Genomic DNA, 22,018 nt, shown 5'->3' with positions numbered 1-22,018 from the left:
CAGGTTGCTCACAGCCACCTCCAGCCTGGCTGCAAAAACCTCCAGGGATGAAGCTTCCACCACCTCCCTGGGCAACCTGTGCCAGTCTCTCACCACCCTCATGGGGAAGAATTTCTTCCTAACATCCAATCTGAATCTCCCCACTTCCAGCTTTATTCCATTCCCCCCAGTCCTATCACCCTCTGACACCCTCAAAAGTCCCTCCCCAGTTTTCTTGTAGCCCCCTTCAGATCCTGGAAGGCCACAAGAAGGTCTCCTTGGAGCCTTCTCCTCTCCAGACTGCACAACCCCAACTCTCTCAGTCTGTCTCCTGACTAGGAGAGGAGCTCCAGCCCTCTGCTCTTGCTCTTATCAAGGGCATTGTTAAAGCTATGGATGCTTGGAGTGCTCCTCTTGGATAGCTGATGGGTGACATCATGGAAAGCTCTTGGATCATATCCAGCTTTCCTTCTCCTAAAAGTCAACCTTTGTCCTTGGCCAGTGCTGATGGAAGGAACTGATTCAAGCTCATGAGCCAAGTGCTCACCTGTGAGCCTGGACGGGCAGGAGATGTCCTCTCACAGCAGTTGAGGAATTGGAAAGAAACAGAATTGTATCAACTGCATCCCAACTCCTACTTCATCCTCCCACTATGACCTTCTGCTCCCTACCCTGGGGAGAAATACTCTCCCTTTCCAAGACCAGTGACTCCAAGCCAGGCTAGAAACCAGACTCTGTGTTTCACTGCAATGAAGTAAACTCTGGGATAAACCACAGACATCCTGCAAATGGAGATGGCTTTCATGAGACAGGTTCCTCCATCTGGACAACCTCATCTTTAATCATCTCAATGGAACAATTAGCAGCATCTGGGGCATCACAAATGGAGACAGAAAGGAATTATAAGACACCAAGCTGTGTGGTGCAGCAGACAGGCTGGAGGGAAGGGATCCATCCAGAGAGACCTGGACAGGCTGGAGGGAAGGGATCCATCCAGAGGGACCTGGACAGGCTGCAGAGCTGGGCACAAGCCAAGCTCAGGAGGGTCAACAAGACCAAGGGCAGGGTCCTGCAGCTGGGTGGAGGCAATGACAAGCACAAATGCAGGCTGGGCAGGGACTGGCTGGAGAGCAGCCCTGAGGAGAGGGACTTGGGGGTGCTGGGGGAGGAGAAGCTCAGCAGGAGCTGTCAATGTGCACTTGCAGCCCAGAAAGCCAAGCAGAGCCTGGGCTGCAGCAGGAGAAGTGTGGCCAGCAGGGCAAGGGAGGTGATTCTCCCCCTCTGCTCAGCTCTGCTGAGACCCCACCTGGAGTACTGCATCCAGTTCTGGAGCCTCTATTCCAAGAGGGCTATGGACATGCTGGAAGGTGTCCAGAGAAGGGCCACCAGGATGAGCAGAGGGCTGGAGCTGCTCTGCTATGAGGACAGACTGAGAGAGTTGGGGCTGTTCAGTGTGGAGAAGAGAAGGCTCTGAGGTGACCTTCTTGTGGCCTTCCAGGATCTGAAGGGGGCTCCAAGAAAGCTGGGGAGGGACTTTTTAGGGTTTCAGGGAGTGACAGGACTGGGGGGAATGGAATAAAGCTGGAAGTGGGGAGATTCAGGCTGGACATGAGGAAGAAGTTCTTCCCCATGAGAGTGGTGAGAGCCTGGAATGGGTTGTGCAGGGAGGTGGTTGAGGCTCCATCCCTGGAGGTGTTTGCAGCCAGGCTGGATGAGGCTCTGGCCAGCCTGCTGTAGTGTGAGGTGTCCCTGGCCATGGCAGGGGGGTTGGAACTGGCTGCTCCTTGTGGTCCCTTCCAACCCTGACTGATTCTAGGATTCTATGATTCTGATTCTATGATTCTGTAATTCTGTGATTCTCTGATTCTATGATGCTGATTCTCTCTCTGATTCTCTGATCTTTAATCATCTCAGTGGAACAGTTAGCAGCATCTGGGGCATTAGAAATGGAGACAGCAAGGAATTATAAGATAGGTTCACCACAGGAGTCTTTCTGAATGGGAAAGCACAGCCACAACCAGCCACACATCAGAGGGGAAAGATCTACCAGCATGGCTTGGACCATCCAAGTGTCAGACCAACCCCCACATCACCTTACCTCAGTATGACATCAGCTTGGACTCCATAGATCTTCTGCTCCACTGCCTTCTGGAAGGACATCAGTGTGTTTTCTGGTGCCAGCTGGGAAGAGGTTAAAAAAAAAAAGAGCAGTGAGGGATTAGCGAGAAGTGGGAATTCGTTTATGGAATGCTGGAAATGAGGTTTGGAGGCACAGGAGCCAAAACAATCATGGAATGGTTTGAGTTGGAAGGGACCTCCAAAGGGCTTCTAGTTCAACACCCTCTGCAGTCAGCAGGAAAATCCTCAACTACCTCCCTGGCCAGTCTGTAAACAGCAAACCAGGAACAAGTTCTTTACCAAGAGGGTTGTGGAACACTGGAACAGGTTGCAAGGGAGGTAGTTGAGGCCCCAGTCCTGGAGATATTCAAGGTGAGGCTTGACAGGGCTCTGGACAACCTGATTTAGCTGAGGATGCCTCCTCCCTGGGGGTGTTCAAGGTCAGGCTGGACGAGGACTTGAGCAGCCAAGTCTAGTTAGGAGGTGTCCCTGCCCATGGCAGTGAAGCTGGAGTAGATGATCTCTGAGGTCCCTTTCCAACCTGAGCCATTCTATGGTTCCAAGTGCAGACAACACTCCCTCTGCCCTTGATAGAAACCATCACTGCCCTGCATGTTGTTACCACTGTTCCACCAGCAAAACTTCTTCTTACTCAGATCTGAAGATGACCTGAGTCATCTTTTGCCTCTATGATGACGGCCTTTCACACACACAGAGTCACAGAAACATTCAGGTTGGAAAAGACCCTCAGGATCACCAAGTCAAGAACCCTACTCTGCATGCTTCACCTCAAAACCAGAGCCCCAAGCACCACATCCAAACCACCTTCAAACACAGCCAGGCTTGGGGACTCCACCACCTCCCTGCCCACCACATTCCAGTGCCTCACCACTCTTGCTGGGAAAAAATGTTTCCTACTGTCCAGTCTAAACCTCCCCAGTCACAGCTTGAGGCCATTCCCTCTTGATCTATCACTCATAACCTGTGAGAAGAGACCAGCACCAACCTCTCCACAACCTCCTTTCAGGCAGCTGCAGACAGCAATGAGGTCTCCTCTCAGCCTTCTCTTCTCCAAACTAACCATCCCCAGCTGCTCTTCATCAGATTTCTTCTCCAGGCCCTTCCCAGCTTCCTTGCCCTCCTCTGCCCTGGCTCCAATACAGGATAGAATTCCATGGAAGGTTATTGTGGGCTGCCAGAAACCAGGCCAGCCTGAGATCTGCTGTGTATAAAATATTGCTCAGCAGAGTGGTCCTCCCAAACAGTGCTCTGCTGAAGACCTTATCCCAAAGTGATGGTTACTGTGATCCCAACTCACAGACTGTATCCAGAGCCACCTAAACAACCTTAACAGTTCTTCATTCTCCTGCCTGCCTGGGCAAACAGGGATTATGAATCTTTAAGGTTGGAAAAGAGCTCTAAAATCATCAGGTCCAACCATCAACCCAACACCACCATGCCCGCTAAAACCATGCCCCAAAGTGCTATGTCTACACCCTGAGTGCATCCTCAGCAAGTTTGCTGCTGACACCAAGCTGTGTGGTGCAGCAGACAGGCTGGAGGGAAGGGATCCATCCAGAGGGACCTGGACAGGCTGGAGGGAAGGGATCCATCCAGAGGGACCTGCACAGGCTGGAGGGAAGGGATCCATCCAGAGGGACCTGGACAGGCTGGAGGGAAGGGATCCATCCAGAGGGACCTGGACAGGCTGCAGAGCTGGGCACAAGCCAACCTCAGGAGGTTCAACAAGACCAAGGGCAGGGTCCTGCAGCTGGGTGCAGGCAATGCCAAGCACAAATGCAGGCTGGGCAGGGAGTGGCTGGAGAGCAGCCCTGAGGAGAGGGACTTGGGGGTGCTGGGGGATGAGAAGCTCAGCAGGAGCTGTCAATGTGCACTTGCAGCCCAGAGAGCCAAGCAGAGCCTGGGCTGCAGCAGGAGAAGTGTGGCCAGCAGGGCAAGGGAGGTGATTCTCCCCCTCTGCTCAGCTCTGCTGAGACCCCACCTGGAGTACTGCATCCAGTTCTGGAGCCTCTGTTCCAAGAGGGCTATGGACATGCTGGAAGGTGTCCAGAGAAGGGCCACCAGGATGAGCAGAGGGCTGGAGCTGCTCTGCTATGAGGACAGACTGAGAGAGTTGGGGCTGTTCAGTCTGGAGAAGAGAAGGCTCTGAGGTGACCTTCTTGTGGCCTTCCAGGATCTGAAGGGGGCTCCAAGAAAGCTGGGGAGGGACTTTTTAGGGTGTCAGGGAGTGACAGGACTGGGGGGAATGGAATAAAGCTGGAAGTGGGGAGATTCAGACTGGACATGAGGGATCATCTCCTCCAACCTCCTCACCATGGGCAGGGACATCTCTCAACTAGATGTGGCTGCTCAAGGTGTCATCCAACTTGACATTAAATACCCCCAGGCAGGAGGCAGCCACAGCCTCCCTGGGCAGCCTATTTCAAAGTCTCATCTGCCTCCTCCTGAAGAACTTCTTCCTCAGATCTATTCTAACCCTATTCTTCCTCAGCTTCCAACCACTGCTACAATTAGTTTTAAAAACTACCAAAAAAAAAAATAGAACAATAACAAGAAAAAAATTATAATATTAAAAGAACCCCAAACCTTTACGCCTCTAAGATGTAGCCCAAAGGCTGATAGGGACTTGGATTTTATTTCCAATCCCTTCCTGATGAACAGAGCAGATGTTTAAAAACAATATAGTGTGAGGAAAAACACTGCTGTACTTTTCTACAAAACCACTACCATGGAAGTAGCTTCACAGTCTCACAGTATATTAGAGGATGGAAGGGACCTCCAGAGATCATCAGGTCCAACCCCCCTGCCAGAGCAGCATCACCCAGGAGAGTCCACACAGGAATGCATCCAGGTGGGGTTGGAAAGGCTCCAGAGAAGGAGACTCCACAACCCCCCTGGGCAGCCTGCTCCAGGGCTCTGTCACCCTCACACCAAAGAAGTTTCTCCTCCTGTTGAGGTGAAATCTTCTCTGTTCAAGTTTGTCTCCATTGCTCCTTGGCTTATCACTGTGCAGCACCCACAAGAGCCTGGCCCCCTCCCCTTGACACCCACCCCTCACACATTGAGAGACATTGATCAGATCCCCTCTCAGCCTTCTCTTCTCCACACTAAACAGCCCCAGGCCTCTCAGCCTCTCTTCCCAGGGGAGATGCTCAAGTCCCCTAAGCATCCTCCTGCCTCTCCCTTGGACTCTCTCCAGCAGCTCTCTGTCTCTCTTCAACTGGGGAGCCCCAAACTGGACACAGGATTGCAGCTGTGCTCTCAGCAGGGCAGAGCAGAGCAGAGGGGGAGCAGAACCTCCCCAGCCCTGCTGCCCACACTTTTCTTGCTGCCCCCCAGGATGCCATTGGCTCTCTTGGCCACAAGGGCACATTGCTGTCCCATGCAGAACTTGCTGCCCACCAGCACTCCAAGGTCTTTCTCTGTGGAGCTGCTCTCCAGCAGGGCAGCCTCTAACCTGTCCTGGTGCCTGCTGTTGTTCCTCCCCAGATGCAGGACCCTGCACTTGTCCTTATTGAACTTCATGAGGTTTGCCTGCAGCCAGCTCTCAGCCTATCCAGGTCATGTTGGATGCTGCACATCCTGACAGGTGTCAGACAACCCCCCCCCCCCCTCCCCCCCGTCAGTTTTGTATCATCAGGAACTTGCTGAGGGTCCTCTCAATGCCCTCATCCAGGTCATTGATAAAGATATTGAACAAAACTGGACCAAATAAATCAACCACAGGCAGACCAGACAGAAATAAATACATAGAGAGACAACTGTGGAGAGACAAATCTGGCAGCTGTTCTGCACTGCAACAGGAGCACACCAGAATAAGTCTATTTTTATAAATCCTTTTCTTGCTAGCTATTTTACTTGCAGGTTTGGAGCACCTGGGACATCCTGGTTTTATTCTCCTCTCTGCCACCAGCTGGTTCAGCAAGTTTCCATCAATGCAATGAGTGTTAGCAACCCCTGGTGCTAAACAACTCAGGGGTTGGAAAGAGGAATAAATAGCAACAAAAGGCTAAATGCTCCATATTAGACAGACCATAGAATGGTTCAGATTGGAAGGGACTTCAGAGATCATCACCTGCAACCTCCCTGCCATGGACAGGGAAACCTCCCAACCAGACTCAGCTGCTCAAGGCCTCATCCAGCCTGGCCCTGAGCACCCCCAGGCAGGAGGCAGCCACAGCCTCCCTGGGCAGCCTGTGCCAGACTCTCACCTCCCTCCTGCTGCAGAACTTCTTCCTCAGCTGCAGTCTAACCCTGCTCTGCCTCAGCTTCAAACCCTTCCCCCTTGGCCTGGCTCTAGACTCCCTTAGCCAAAGTCTCTCTGCAGCCTTCCTGCAGGATCCCTTCAGCTCTTGCAAGGCAGCTCTGAGGTCCCCTGGAGCCTTCTCTTCTGCAGGCTGAACACCCCCAGCTCCCTCAGCCTGTGCTCAGAGCAGAGCTGCTGCAGCCCTTGGCTCAGCTTTGTGGCCTCCTCTGGCCTCCCTGCAGCAGCTCTGTGTCCTTCTTGTGCTGGGGACAGCAGAGCTGGAGGCAGGATTGGAGGTGGGCTGTGAGCAGAGCAGAGCCAAGGGGCAGAATCCCCTCTGCTGCCCTGCTGCCCACACTCCTAATGACACAATAAATATAAAAACCAGCTCAAGAGTTTAAGATGTCTCTAGGAAGACCAAGACAGGATGGAGAGTTGGGCAGAGGGGAACCTCATGAAGTTCAGCAAAGGCAAGTCCATTCATCCTGAAGCAGAGGATGAATAACTCCCTGCACCAGTAGAGGCAAGTGGTTGGCTGGCTGGTAAGCAGCTCCAGACCTGGGACTGGTGGTGGACAATATGTTCACCATAAGCCAGCAATGTGCCCTCATGCCCAAGAAGGGCAACAGTCTCCTGGGGTGCATTAAGAGGAGTGTGGCCAGCAGGTCAAGGGAGGTTCTCCTCACTCTCTCCTCTGCCCTAGTGAAGCAGCATTTGGGGTATTGTGGGCTCCACAGAGAAAGGAAACTCTTGGAGAGACTCCAGCAGAGGCTGCAAAGATGCTGAGGGGCCTGGAGCATCTCTGTGAGGAGAAAAGACTGAGAGCCCTGGGGCTGCTGAGCCTGGAGAAGAGCAGCCCCAGAGGGGGTCTGATCAGTGCTGAGCAAGAGCTAAAGGGCCTGGGGAGGGTGCAAGAGGCTGGGGCCACTCTTTACAGTGGTGCCCAGTGACAGGAGAAGGGGCAATGGGCACCAGCTAGAACCCAGCAGGTTCCACCTGAATAGGAACGAGGAGAAACTCCTTTGCTGTGAGGTTGATGGAGCACTGGAACAAACTGCCCAGAGAGCCTGTGAAGACTCCTTCTCTGGAGAGATTCCAACCCCTCCTGGACATTGTCAGGCAGCCTGCTGTGGGTGCCCCTGCTTTAGCAGGGGGTTTGGAGTGGCTGATCTCCAGAGGTCCTTTCCAACCCCCCACCATTCCTTGGTTCTGTAGGAATCATTTGTTTTCCTACAAGCTGCCCACCTCACATGCTCAGGTCAGCAAAGTTTTGGCATAAACCAATCAGACCACATGTCAGCAACAACCTTCACATAGCTCTGGTATCTCTCTTCTGCATTCCTCTGGCTCAGAGCATGCCACCAAGCCCCAGCTCATTTTGGTGTTTGCTCAACAAAGGCAACCCAGAGCCACCTTATCTGCCTAAAAAAAGCTCCCACTCAAAGCCTGGCTTGTCCAGGCAAAGGCAGAGCTCACACCCCCAACACAGCCTCCTGCACTGCTCAGCTCGGGGTCATGCAAGGTCAGCCTGGAAGAGCCTTGTGAAACAGAGCCACGATGCCCAAAGCTGGCAGCAGGGAGCAGCAGCCTCCAAGATCTGCAGATCCCATCCCAGGCTTGCTCCACCTCCTTGGGTTGCTTTCAGCACCTCCAGTTTCCCATCCCGAGTAGCTCAGGTTTCCTCAGGATGAAGGCTGCAAGGTGATCCCCTCTCCACAGGGTAATTCTTTCAGAGAGAGCAGCAAGCACCAGAAAATGAAGTGAGCAGCATCCAAACCCTGTCTCTACAGCTGAGCCAGAGGAGCCCAAAGGCAGTGCAAGGCCACCAGCCTGTCAGGAAGGGTCGATGGGGAGATGAAACACAAGTCCCACTTTATTGTGGCCTTCCAGTATCTGAAGGGGACCTTCAAGACAGCTGGGGAGGGACTTCTTAGGGTGTTAGGTAGTGATAGGACTGGGGGGAATGGAAAAAAAATACAAATGGGGAGATGCAAGACTAGTGATCATCCAGTTCCAAACCCCCCTTGCCATTGAGCAGGGACACCTCACACCACAGCAGGTTGCTCACAGCCACCTCCAGCCTGGCTGCAAAAACCTCCAGGGATGAGGCTTCCACCACCTCCCTGGGCAACCTCTGCCAGGCTCTCACCACCCTCATGGGGAAGAATTTCTTCCTCACATCCAATCTGAATCTCCCCATTTCTAGTTTTACTCCATTCCCCCCCAGTCCTATCACTCCCTGACACCCTCAAAAGTCCCTCCCCAGCTTTCTTGGAGCCCCCTTCAGATCCTGGAAGGCCACAAGAAGGTCACCTCAGAGCCTTCTCCTCTCCAGACTGCACAGCCCCAACCCTTTCACTCTGTCTCCATAGCAGAGGAACTCCAGCCCTCTGCTCATCCTCCTGGCCCTTCTCTGGACACCTTCCAGCACCTCCAGATCCTTCCTGGAACAGAGGCTCCAGAACTGGACCCAGAGCTCCAGCTGTGGTCTGAGCAGAGTGGAGCAGAGGGGGAGAATCCCCTCCCTTGCCCTGCTGGCCACACTTCTCCTGCTGCAGCCCAGGCTCTGCTTGGCTCTCTGGGCTGCAAGTGCTCCCTGCTGGCTCCTGGTGAGCTTCTCCTCCCCCAGCACTCCCAAGGCCTTTCCTTCAGGGCTGCTCTCCAGCCAGTCCCTGCCCTATAACATTGGCTGCCCATCAAGATACTTTATCCCAGCAATGGGCATCTTCCCAGTTTGGAGTTGTTCAAAGTCAACATGGCCCCAGAATGACCATCCTGACACATTTGCTGTGCTCACACCTAGTCTGGTGTGCAGGAAGGGCTCAATGAAATGAGCTCCATGGCACATGGAGAACTGTTTTGGCACAGTCCTGCTCAGCACAGTTGAGGCATGTCAGAAACCAGCTCTGCTGGTGGCTTGCCAAAAGTTCACTTCAATGCTTTTTGTAGCCTCCAGCTCCAAAATCAAGAGCTGTGCTTGCCTCTGCCATGCTTGGCTGGTTTCCACAGCTTTAGCAGGATTGTTTTGTGACCAGCCAGCACCTTCTTGGTTCCAGTAATGGGAGGTGAGCTTCCATGAAGGTTTCCAAGGAGACAGATACAGCTCTTGCTCAGATCATTGATAATGTTGTTATTTGATATCATGAAATTTGTGAGTGATGAACCCATGATTTATAACCAAAGACCACCATGAGGAGCTCAGTTATCACAGAATCCCAGACTGTTAGGGGTTGGAAGGGACCTAAAAGGATTGAGGCCAACCCCCTCTGTCAGAGCAGGGTCACCTAGGGCAGGTCACACAGCAACTCATCCAGATGGATTCTGAGTGCCTTCAGAGAAGGAGACTCCACAACCTCTCTGGGCAGCCTGTCCCAGGGCTCCAGCACCCTCCAAGTACAAAAGTTTCTCCTTACGTTCACATGGAGCCTCCTCTGTTCCAGCTTGCCCCCACTGCCCCTTGTCCTGAGCAGAGCCTGGCTCTGTCCTCCTGACTCTTCACATCTTTATGAACATGACTGAGGGCACCCCTCAGCCTCCTGTTCTCCAAGCTAAAGGGACCCAGCTCCTTCAGCCTTTCCTCAGAAAGGTGATGCTTACAGGAATCTACATTTAGGGCTAACAACCTGAAAGCAAGGAGAATTCAATGGGATGGAGAGCACCTTCTGTAGATGCCAAGAGTCAAGACAACCTGCCTCAACCTGAAGCACCCTGTGAGGAAAGACAGCTGGGACAAGAATTTAAAGGTGTAGATGGAAGTAGAGGTTGGTGTCCTGGTAGATCATTTTCCTCCTTTCCATCTCAGATTTGGTTCCAGGTTTTATTCCCACTCTTGGCTTGGCTCATCCTCAGCATATTCACCACCCTAAGGAGAAGACAGTTGAGTCCTTCAGCATTGAAGGAGAATAAAGAAAATGGAAGACCAAAGCTCATTAAGACACCATCTGAAAAATCATTTGGCCTGAAGGTCAGGGGAGGTGACTCTGACCCTCTGCTCTGCTTTGGTGAGACACTTCCTGGACTACTGTGTCCAGAGCTGGAGTCCTCAGCACAGGAGAAAACAATGGACCTGTTGGAGTGGGTCCAGAGGAGACCATAACAATGATGGGAGGGTTGGAAGCCCTCTGCTGTGAGGACAGGTTGAGAGAGTTGAGGTCGTTCAACCTGGAAAAGAGAAGGTTCCAGGGAGACCTTCTAGTGGCCTTTCAGGATGTCAAGGGGCCAAGAAGAAAGCTGGAGACAGACTTTTGAGCAGGGCCTGTTGGGACAGGACAAAGGGTGATGGTTTGAAACTAAAAGAGGGAGGTTCAGACTGGACAGAAAGAAAAAAACTTTTTGCTCTAAGGGTGGTGAAACATTGGCCCAGATTGCCCAGAGAGGTGGGAGATGCTTCAACCCTGCAAGCATCCCAGGTCAGGTTGGACAGGGCTGTGAGCAACCTGCTCCAGCTGCAGATTAATAGATGAGGGGAGAGCAACTGAGGTCATTTACCTGGACCTGAGCAAAGCTTTTGATACTGTCCCACACCACATCCTGCTCTCCAAACTGGTGCCACATGGGTTTGATGGGTGGACCATGAGATGGATAAAGAACTGGCTTGATGGCTGCACCCAAAGAGTGGCTGTCAATGGCTCCATGTCCCAGTGGAGGCCAGGGACAAGTGGAGTCCCTCAGGGCTCAGTCCTGGGACCAGGCTTGGTCAACATCTGTGTTGGTGCCATGGAGAGTGGCATTGAGTGCAGCCTCAGCAAGTTTGCTGCTGACACCAAGCTGTGTGGTGCAGCAGACAGGCTGGAGGGAAGGGATCCATCCAGAGGGACCTGGACAGGCTGGAGGGAAGGGATCCATCCAGAGGGACCTGCACAGGCTGGAGGGAAGGGATCCATCCAGAGGGACCTGGACAGGCTGGAGGGAAGGGATCCATCCAGAGGGACCTGCACAGGCTGGAGGGAAGGGATCCATCCAGAGGGACCTGGACAGGCTGGAGGGAAGGGATCCATCCAGAGGGACCTGGACAGGCTGCAGAGCTGGGCACAAGCCAACCTCAGGAGGGTCAACAAGACCAAGGGCAGGGTCCTGAAGCTGGGTGGAGGCAATGCCAAGCACAAATGCAGGCTGGGCAGGGAGTGGCTGGAGAGCAGCCCTGAGGAGAGGGACTTGGGGGTGCTGGGGGATGAGAAGCTCAGCAGGAGCTGTCAATGTGCACTTGCAGCCCAGAGAGCCAAGCAGAGCCTGGGCTGCAGCAGGAGAAGTGTGGCCAGCAGGGCAAGGGAGGTGATTCTCCCCCTCTGCTCAGCTCTGCTGAGACCCCACCTGGAGTACTGCATCCAGTTCTGGAGCCTCTGTTCCAAGAGGGCTATGGACATGCTGGAAGGTGTCCAGAGAAGGGCCACCAGGATGAGCAGAGGGCTGGAGCTGCTCTGCTATGAGGACAGACTGAGAGAGTTGGGGCTGTTCAGTCTGGAGAAGAGAAGGCTCTGAGGTGACCTTCTTGTGGCCTTCCAGGATCTGAAGGGGGCTCCAAGAAAGCTGGGGAGGGACTTTTTAGGCTCTCAGGGAGTGACAGGACTGGGGGGAATGGAATAAAGCTGGAAGTGGGGAGATTCAGACTGGAGGTGAGGAAGAAGTTGTTCCCCATGAGAGTGGTGAGAGCCTGGAATGGGTTGTGCAGGGAGGTGGTTGAGGCTCCATCCCTGGAGGTGTTTGCAGCCAGGCTGGATGAGGCTCTGGGCAGCCTGCTGTAGTGTGAGGTGTCCCTGGCCATGGCAGGGGGGTTGGAACTGGCTGAGCCTTGTGGTCCCTTCCAACCCTGACTGATTCTAGGATTCTATGTCCGTGCAGTGAGGTGGACTTGATGACCTCTGATGAAATCCCTTCCAACCTGAGCCATTCTGTGAAAAGCTGAGCATGCTGACACAGCAAACTTGCAGAGAGAGCCTCATGGTTTGGGTGGGCAGATGACTCCTGAGCCCTTCAGGACAAGGCTCTCTCAAGCCCACAGACATCAAGTGAGGGCTGGAGCTCTCAGTTCCCAGAGCACTGATGCCACAACCCTACCTGTGTCCACTTCTGCGCTCCACAGTTCAAGAGGGACAGGGAACTACAGGAGGGAGTCCAATGGAAGGCCACAAACAGGCTTAGGGGACTGGAGCATCTCTCTTATAAGGAGAGGCTGAGAGACCTGGAGCAGCCTGACAGGGGATTCTTATCAATGTTGATCAACATCCAAAGGGTGGAGGTCATGAGGCTGGGGATGAGCTCTTTTGAATTGTGCCCCAGTGATAGGTCAAGGGGCAACAGGCACAATCTAGAGTCCAGGAGCTTCCATCTGAACATGAGGTAAAAATTCTTTGCTGTGAGGGTGCTGGAGCAGTGGAGCAGGCTGCCCAGGGAGGTTGTGGAGTCTCCTTCCCTGGAGAGATCCCAGAGCTACCTGGACATTGCAAACCTGGGCAACCTGATCTAGGCACACCTGCATCAGCAAGGTTGGGTTAGGTGATCTCCAGAGGTCCCTTCCAACCCCTACACTGTGCTATTCTCTGATGTCACTTGGAGGAGCACGACCACTATAGCCAAGTGGGCAGCCAGTGTGCAACCAGGAGCTCTCCTGCACTTCAGAAAGCCACATTGCATCTGGGTAGAGATGCCAGGATGGTTTCTGATCTCCTCTTGGTGCTGAAAAGGCCAGGACCAAGAGGTGCTGGGATTCAAGACACGTTTCATGAGCCATATGGTCTCTGCTCCCCACATTTGTTCATCTGTGGAACAAGGGCTGCAGTGGAGTCACACTCACACAGACACTGTGAATGCTGCTCTTAAAAACCCTAAAGGGACAGGAGAAGAAGGGCCAAGAAGGTCTGTGCCTGCCTGCAGGAGAGCAGGCTCTGGAGAGCAAAGGAAGATCACTGCTCCTGTGTGAGGAGCAGGCTGCACCCACTGATGGATCAGGATCCCTCAGGAAGTGCACACACCTACAGCCTTCCTGGGAAACTCTCCATTCCACCACCTTCTTGCACCATCTGCCACTAAGTCCTGTTCCAGAAGAATCCTTATTTCAGGACACGTGTCTACAGCCCTCTCCTGGATCTGCTCTGCTGCTTCATGTCAGAAGAGGACTCAGGACAAGTGTCTACAGCCCTCTCCTGGACCTCCTCTGCTGCTTCATGTCAGAAGAGGACTCAGGACAAGTGTCTACAGCCCTCTCCTGGACCTCCTCTGCTGCTTCATGTCAGAAGAGGATTCAGTCAGCAGTATGAGATGCAAATGCAATGTTTTGGATGTTGTCCTGCCAGACAGGCAACCAGCTATCAGGTTCTATCAGGGAACATGTTTGTCTGCCCAGGAAATCAACATTTGTCTTCCTTCAGGAGATCTGAAGGCAATTATTGCATCATTTTTTTCCATCTCCACTCCCAGTTTCACCTCAGGTCTCAAGGTCCCAGGCTCTGTAGGCTCTTGATCTTGATATTGCCCAAGGGAAGATGTCTATGTCCTACAGCCCTGTCTCCAGACATTTCCTGAGGTGTATTTCTGATCTAGTGTGAGGTGGCCCTGCCCATGGCAGGGGGGCTGGAATTAGATGATCCTTGAGGTCCCTTCCAACCCTAACAATTCTATGATTCTATGATTCTTCCTCTCCAGCTCCACTTGGCCATTTCTCCAAAATAATTCTACACATACGTGGGCTCAACAGCACAAGTGTAGCAAGGAGCTCTGTGATAAATGAGGTCAAATTACCAGAAAAGCCTTTTGGCAAAGCTAGTAGCTTGGAGAGAGGTTCTCCTCCCCCTCTACTCTGCCCTGCTGAGGTCACATCTGGAGTATTATGTCCATTTCTGGGCCCCTCAGTTCAAGAAGAACCTGAGGGAACTGCTTGAGAGAGTCCAGTACAGAGCCACACAGATGCTGAAGGCAGTGGAAGATCTTCCTGATGAGGAGAGCCTGAGGGAGCTGAGGGCTCTGGAGCTGGGAGAGGAGGAGCCTGAGAGGTGAGCTCATTGCTGGTGCTAAAGATGTGCAGGGGGAGTGCCAAGAGGCTGGAGCCAGGCTCTGCCCAGTGATGCCCAATGCCAGCACACGGGGCAGTGGTGGAAACTCCAGGTGCCTGTTTATATTGTGAAAATCTGGGCATGAAGAGGGCAGATCAGAGGGCTGGAGCTGCTCTCCTATGAGGACAGACTGAAAGAGTTGGGGTTGTTCAGTCTGAAGAAGAGAAGGCTCTGAGGAGACCTTCTTGTGGCCTTCCAGGATATGAAGGGGGCTACAGGAAAGCTGGGGAGGGACTTTTGAGGGTGTCAGGGAGTGATAGAACCAGGGTGAATGGATCAAAGCTAGAGGAGGGGAGATTTAGATTGGATATTAGGAAGAAGTTCTTCATCATGAGGGTGGTGAGACACTAGAAGAGGTTCCCCGGGGAGGTGGTGGAAGCCTCATCCCTGGATGCTTTTAAGGCCAGGCTGGATGTGGCTCTGAGCAACTTGATCTGGCGTGAGGTGTCCCTGCCCATGGCAGAGGGGTTGGAACTGGCTGAGCCTTGAGGTCCCTTCCAACCCTGACAATTCTATGATCACTTTTGATCAACCATTGTGACCCTCTGCACCCTAACATGCAAGCAGATAGGATTATTCCAGACTGCAAGGAGCGTTCCCTGACTCCAAGGAAGAACATGAAGCAAAGCAAAGGACCAAGTCTCTGCAGGGGTCTAGAGCAGAAGTCTTATGAGGAGCAGCAGAGGAAACTGCTGCAGTATCTGAAGGGGGCTACAAGAAAGCTGGGGAGGGACTTTTTAGGATATCAGGTAGTGACAGGACTGGGGGGAATGGAATAAAGCTGGAAGTGGGGAGATTCAGACTGGAGGTGAGGAAGAAGTTCTTCCCCATGAGAGTGGTGAGAGCCTGGAATGAGTTGTGCAGGGAGGTGGTTGAGGCTCCATCCCTGGAGGTGTTTGCAGCCAGGCTGGATGAGGCTCTGGCCAACCTGCTGTAGTGTGAGGTGTCCCTGGCCATGGCAGGGGGGTTGGAACTGGCTGAGCCTTGTGGTCCCTTCCAACCCTGACTGATTCCATGATTCTATAACCTGGGGTTGTTTATCCTGAAGAAAAGGAATGTCAGGGGAGACCTTCTGTCACTTTACAACTTCCTGGAAGAAGGTGGGGGTTAGACTCTTCCCCCAAGGAACAGTCAACAGGACAAGAGGAAATGGCCTCAAAGGTGCGCTAGGGGAGGTTAAGGCTGGACACTGGGAAAAGTTTCATCCCTCAAAGGGTTGTCAAGCTCTGGAACAGGCTGCCCAGGGAAGTGGTAGAGTCCTGATCAGTGGAGGGCTTTAAAAAGCCATGGAGAGATGGTGCTGAGGGGCATGGTTTAGTGCTGACTTGGCAGTGTTGGCCTTGATCTTACAAGATGTCTTCCAACCCAGATGATTCCATGATTCTGCAGGGAGTCCTGTTCCAAACAACATTTATGTAAACTATCTGGAAGACAGAAGGAAGCTGCCCACTGTTCAGTTTCTTCAGAAGGCTCTAGGGCCACACAGGCCTGGAAAACCCCACAAGAACAACATCTAACAGGCTTTAGGGTCTCCTGCCATGCAGAAAGCATGCAGAGAACAGGTTCTCCCTTGGCTTCTTCTTGCCTTTGTGGCTGCTGCAAACTCAGTGGGACAGGGAAATGCATTTATCATGCCTAGAACTTCATTCCACCACCCACAGATGGGACAGAATTAAAAGGAGTGATGCAAATCAAGCTGCAAGTTGAAGAGATTGCTTAAAAGAAAAAAAAAAAAGAGAAGGGAAGGGAAGGGAAGGGAAGGGAAGGGAAGGGAAGGGAAGGGAAGGGAAGGGAAGGGAAGGGAAGGGAAGGGAAGGGAAGGGAAGGGAAGGGAAGGGAAGGGAAGGGAAGGGAAGGGAAGGGAAGGGAAGGGAAGGGAAGGGAAGGGAAGGGAAGGGAAGGGAAGGGAAGGGAAGGGAAGGGAAGGTTTGGGAAGGGAAGGTTTGGGAAGGGAAGGTTTGGGAAGGGAAGGTTTGGGAAGGGAAGGTTTGGGAAGGGAAGGGAAGGGAAGGTTTGGGAAGGGAAGGGAAGGTTTGGGAAGGGAAGGGAAGGGAAGGTTTGGGAAGGGAAGGTTTGGGAAGGGAAGGTTTGGGAAGGGAAGGTTTGGGAAGGGAAGGGAAGGGAAGGGAAGGGAAGGGAAGGGAAGGGAAGGGAAGGGAAGGGAAGGGAAGGGAAGGGAAGGGAAGGGAAGGGAAGGGAAGGGAAGGGAAGGGAAGGGAAGGGAAGGGAAGGGAAGGGAAGGGAAGGGAAGGGAAGGGAAGGGAAGGGAAGGGAAGGGAAAGGAAATACTACTATGCCATGACAGTTGTTTATTTCACCTAGCAAACTCCTAGTGGATTTGGAGAGGAGCTCAAGCAGGCTCCAGCTTGCCAAATATATTTGACAGCCTATACAAAAAATATTTTGCTGCTTTAAATGTCAGGAAAATGTTAGCTGCATGTTTAAACGTGCCCAGAGAAAGGCCACAAGGATAAGCAGAGGGCTGGAGCTCCTCTCCTATGAGGACAGACTGAGAGAGTTGGGGTTGTTCAGTCTGGAGAAGAGAAGGCTCTGAGGAGACCTTCTTGTGGCCTTCCAGTATCTGAAGGGGGCTCCAAGAAAGCTGGGGAGGGACTTTTTAGGCTATCAGGGAGTGATAGGGGATGGAACAAAACTAGAGGAGGGGAGATTCAGATTGGATGTTAGGAAGAAGTTCTTCCTCATGAGGGTGGTGAGAGCCCGGCACAGGTTGCCCAGGGAGGTGGTGGAAGCCTCATCCCTGGAGGTTTTTGCAGCCAGGCTGGAGGTGGCTCTGAGCAACCTGATCTGGTGTGAGGTGTTGGAACTGGATGATGCTTGAGGTCCCTTCCAACCCTGACAATTCTATGATTTATGATTTATGATTTAATTTCTGCATTTTTTTTTCTCTCCCCAGGAGGCAGCCAAGCAACCAAAACAAAGCTCCAGACTGAAGAATTCCCTTATTCAAGATCCCCAAGCTCCCTGGCTGCTCCAAGATGTCTCTTAGGAGCTGCTCATTTCACACAGAAGGTTTTTTTTGCTTTCTGTAGATGGGGTTGGGTTAGTTGTCTTGTTGCTTTTGCTTTGGTTTGGTTTGGCTTGAGTTGACAACAACCTCTTTCCCCTTTCCTGCCATCCTTCCTGGCTGGGGAGGTGTTGTCTGAACAGAAGAAGGACTCACCATTGGTGCTCCACGGTGACCTATAATGGCTGGCTTGGGTCCCAGAGCCTTCTTCTCCATGATACAAGGGGAGGAGATGGTGAGTGGGACAAGGTAAAGTGCAATCACCACTGTGAGGTATGCAGTGAACATCAGCATCTGAGAAGCTGGAATGGAAAGAGAGAGAGAGAGATAGAAGTGGTGAAAATGTTGGTCCTGACCTCCTCACACCAGTGAGGCAAAGTCTGGGCACCTTCATCTTCCTCCAGAGGGGAGACTGATCTAAAGATGTTCCTCCCAGTACAGGGGTAGGAGCTCTGTGCTTAGGAATGTGCTGGGCAGGGAGGTGGTGGAGTCCCCAAGCCTGGCTGTGTTTGAAGGTGGTTTGGATGTGGTGCTTGGGGATATGGTTTTGGGGTGAGCCTTGTAGAGAAGGGCTCTGGGTTGGACTTGGTGATCCTGAGGGTCTTTTCCAAGCTGAATGTTTCTGTGATTCTGGTGGGAAAAAAAAAAAAAAAACAACATTATACTGAAAAATAATCTCTTTGGGCTAAATCAAGTCTTGGGGAAGGTTTCCTGGGGAAAAAAAAAGTTGAGAGAATTGCTTAAAGTCACAGATTGTGAGGTGTCCCTGCGCATGGCAGTGGGGCTGGAACTAGATGATCCTTGTGGTCCCTTCCAACCCTGACTGATTCTATGAGTCTATGATTCATGGAATTGTTTAGGTTGGAAGAGACCTTAAAGATCACCTAGTTCCAACCCCCCTGCCATGGGTAGGGACACCTCCCACCAGCCCAGGTTGCTCAAGGCCTCATCCAACCTGACCTTGAACACCTCCAGGAAGGAGGCATCCACAACCTCCCCGAGCAACCAGTGCCTCACCACCTTTATTGTAAAGAATTTCTTCCTAATTTCCAGTCTAAATCTCCCCTCCTCCAGCTTCAATCCATTCCCTCTGATCCTATCACTACAAACTCTTGTAAAAAGTCCTTTCCCAGCCTTCTTGTAGCCCCCTTCAGCTACTGGAAAGCTGCTCTAAGGTCTCCCTGGAGACTTTGGGCAAGGAAGCTGGGAAGGGCCTGGAGAAGAAATGTGATGGAGAGCAACTGAAGGAGCTGGGGATGGTTAGTTTGGAGAAGAGGAGGCTGAGAGGAGACCTCATTGCTGTCTGCAGCTACCTGAAAGGAGGTTGTGGAGAGGTTGGTGCTGGTCTCTTCTCCCAGGTAATTAGTGATGGAACAAGAGGGAATGGCCTCAAACTGTGACTGGGGAGGTTTAGACTGCACAGTAGGAAACATTTTTTCCTGGCAAGAGTGGTCAGGCACTGGAATGGTCTGAGCAGGGAGGTGGTGGAGTCCCCAAGCCTGGCTGTGTTTGAAGGTGGTTTGGATGTGGTGCTTGGGGCTATGGCTTAGGGGTGAGCCTTGCACAGTAGGATTGTGGGTTGGACTTGGTGATCCTGAGGGTCTTTTCCAACTTGCATGTTTCTGTGATTCTTTGATTCTGTGGTCCTCTTCACCAGGCTGAACAGCTCCAACTCTCACAGCCTGTCCCCCACTATCTCAGCAACGTGGTCCAAAACACTCCAGATTTCCATCCCTTGGTGTGGGACAGCCCCAAATGTTGACAGCAGAAATAGATCTGCAGTGAGATGTATCTACAAGTCAGTCATGGCACCATGGTGATGCATGCAATGTCACTTTGGTTTACATCTCCTTGGTGCTTCACCAACTCCAACCCATTTGCAGCCAGGGGAAGACCACTTCAGCTGCTTCTGCGTTTGGATTTGTGCCAACCAAGACTTGAGTTAATTCACAATAAAGTTCTGCTGATTAAGTTGGAGGTGGTTAATTAAATCCTTGCGTTGTGATAATGCTGCACTCCCCAAGGTCTCTGCAAGCAGCAATGTTCCAGGACCAGCAAACACCTGAGATCTTTAGATTAGATGCAAGGAAAAAATTCTTTACTGAAAGAGTGATCAGGCATTAGAACAGGCTGCCCAGGGAGGTGGTGGAATCACCACTGAGTGATGTCTTAAACCACAGAGTACAGACCTCCAGAGGCTAGATAGAGCCAGGGGTGGAGCAGAATATGCAATATTTTGTTATTTCATTCCCAGAATGCCTGCATTCTCCACCATATTATCTGCCTTAGGTGTATGGAGTGAGACAGATGCTCTTCACCCCTTCCCAAAGGAGTAAAGCAAATGCTCCACACAAGATTTGGAAGAACTAGAAGTTTAAGTGGAAGTATCATTCATAACTACATACAACAGTACCAAAACATGCAAAAAAATACCCAACAATTCCTATTCAGCCCAACTCTTCAGTCTGGGCTTCTCCAAAAACCTCACCAGACCATCACCTTCCCCAAAATTTCCCCCCCACCAGGCCTCATACATTGTGTCTCAAAGGCCCCAAGGCTTTCAATACCACTCCTCTCCCCCCATACCTCCCTACCCAGACCCAAATTAGCTTGGCCAAAGCTGGAGCCAGGTGGCTAACCTCCTCCACACAGCAGAGACAAGGTCCAAAGGGAGAGAGTGAGGGAGAAGAAGCAAGGAGAACAGATTGTCTATTTCCTTACAAAGGGGAGATGCAGGCATTCTGGGAATGAAATAACAAAGGACTACACTTTCCAGTCCACCCCTGGACCTATCTAACTTCTGGAGCTGTGTACTCTATGCTTTAAGACATCCCAGTTTCTTAAACCCATAACAGAATCACAGGTTGGAAAAGACCTCAGAGATCATTAAGTCCAAGCTGTTACCCAACACCACCTGACTACTAAGCCATGGCTCCAAGTGCCACATCCAATCTTTTTTAGATGTTATAGAATCCTAGAATCAGTCAGGGTTGGAAGGGACCACAAGGCTCAGCCAGTTCCAACCCCCCTGCCATGGCCAGGGACACCTCACACTACAGCAGGCTGCCCAGAGCCTCATCCAGCCTGGCTGCAAACACCTCCAGGGATGGAGCCTCAACCACCTCCCTGCACAACCCATTCCAGGCTCTCACCACTCTCATGGGGAAGAACTTCTTCCTCATTTCCAGCCTGAATCTCCCTACTTCCAGCTTTATTCCATTCCCCCCAGTCCTGTCACTACCTGAGAGCCTAAAAAGTCCCTTCCCAGCTTTCAAAAAAACACTTGGCACTTCAGGGCCTGGTTTAGTGGGCATGGTGGTGTTGGGTTGATGTTTGGACTTGATGATCTTCGAGGTCTTTTTCCAACCTTAATGATTCTATACCAAAGGAGGTGATGGCTACAGCTCATGGGGCCAGACAAGCAATCCTGCCTCCCACACCATCCCTCAGACATCCACCTCGGACTACCAGTGACTTCTCATAAAGACCAAAGCATAGGAAGTTCAATGGAAACATGAGGAAAGATTTTTTTTCACTGTGAGGTTGCCAGGACAATGGAACAGGCTGCCAAGGGGGGTTCTGGAGTCTCCCTCTCTGGAGATATTCAAAACCCTCCTGGATGCATTCCTGTGTGATCTACTTCAATCCAGTGAGACCCCACCTGGAGTACTGTGTCCAGGTCTGGAGCCCCTATTACAAGAAAGATCTGGAGATGCTGGAAGGTGTCCAGAGAAGGGCCATGAGGATGAGCAGAGGGCTGGAGCTCCTCTCCTATGGAGACAGACTGAGAGAGTTGGGGTTGTGCAGTCTGGAGAGGAGAAGGCTCCCAGGAGACCTTCTTGTGGCCTTCCAGGATCTGAAGGGGGCTCCAAGAAAGCTGGGGAGGGACTTTTGAGGGTGTCAGGGAGTGATAGGACTGGGGGGAATGGAGCAAAACTAGAAATGGGGATATTCAGATTGGATGTTAGGAAGAAGTTCTTCCCCATGAGGGTGGTGAGAGCACTGGCACAGGTTGCCCAGGGAGGTGGTGGAAGCCTCATCCCTGGAGGTTTTTGCAGCCAGGCTGGAGGTGGCTGTGAGCAACCTGCTGTGGTGTGAGGTGTCCCTGCCCATGGCAGGGGGGTTGGAACTGGCTGAGCCTTGAGGTCTCTTCCAACCCTGACAATTCTCTGATTCTCTGATCTGCTCAAGGTGACCCTGCTCTGGCAGGGGGGGTTGGACTGGATGAACCTTCAACGTCCCTTCCTGCCCCTAACTTTCTGTGATTCTGTGATCTGAGAGACTTCTGAAGGTGCTGACAGCACAAAAGAAACAGTTCCTTGTTCCCAACAGCCTCATATTCCTCATAAAGGACAAGAGGCACCTTTGAACTCCTGAGCTATTTGGAGTCACTGGAAACCACAGATATAAAAGCATAAGGCCTCACTTGTGATTCCGTTTCTTTAATAATTATTTATTTTTTGCAGACTCATTAAGCCTTTAGAAATCAAGGGAGAACCTCCAACACCTCCCTTTTTAAAGCAAATATTTGCCATGGAGGCAAGATGAAGGTGGGGCTTTATTTTTGTAAGGGCAGGACAGAAC

The 22,018-nt window shown here is 52.1% G+C and overlaps 1 protein-coding gene across 1 annotated transcript in view; it reads right to left on the bottom strand.

Annotated features, from left to right (window-relative positions):
- The window catches only part of GDPD5 (glycerophosphodiester phosphodiesterase domain containing 5), a 70,696-nt gene that overhangs the window by 24,898 nt on the left and 23,780 nt on the right, over positions 1–22,018 (bottom strand). The window contains exons 6-7 of the mRNA XM_054386594.1: positions 17,591–17,736; positions 2,078–2,160 (exon numbers count right to left, since the gene is read on the bottom strand). Coding sequence (XP_054242569.1) covers positions 2,078–2,160; positions 17,591–17,736 — 229 coding nt within the window. The remainder of the gene's footprint in view (positions 1–2,077; positions 2,161–17,590; positions 17,737–22,018) is intronic.

The sequence above is a fragment of the Indicator indicator genome, chromosome 1 (genome assembly GCF_027791375.1).
Source record: "Indicator indicator isolate 239-I01 chromosome 1, UM_Iind_1.1, whole genome shotgun sequence".
In the NCBI taxonomy this organism is placed as follows: Eukaryota; Metazoa; Chordata; class Aves; order Piciformes; family Indicatoridae; genus Indicator; species Indicator indicator.
This window is presented reverse-complemented; position numbering and strand designations above follow the sequence as displayed.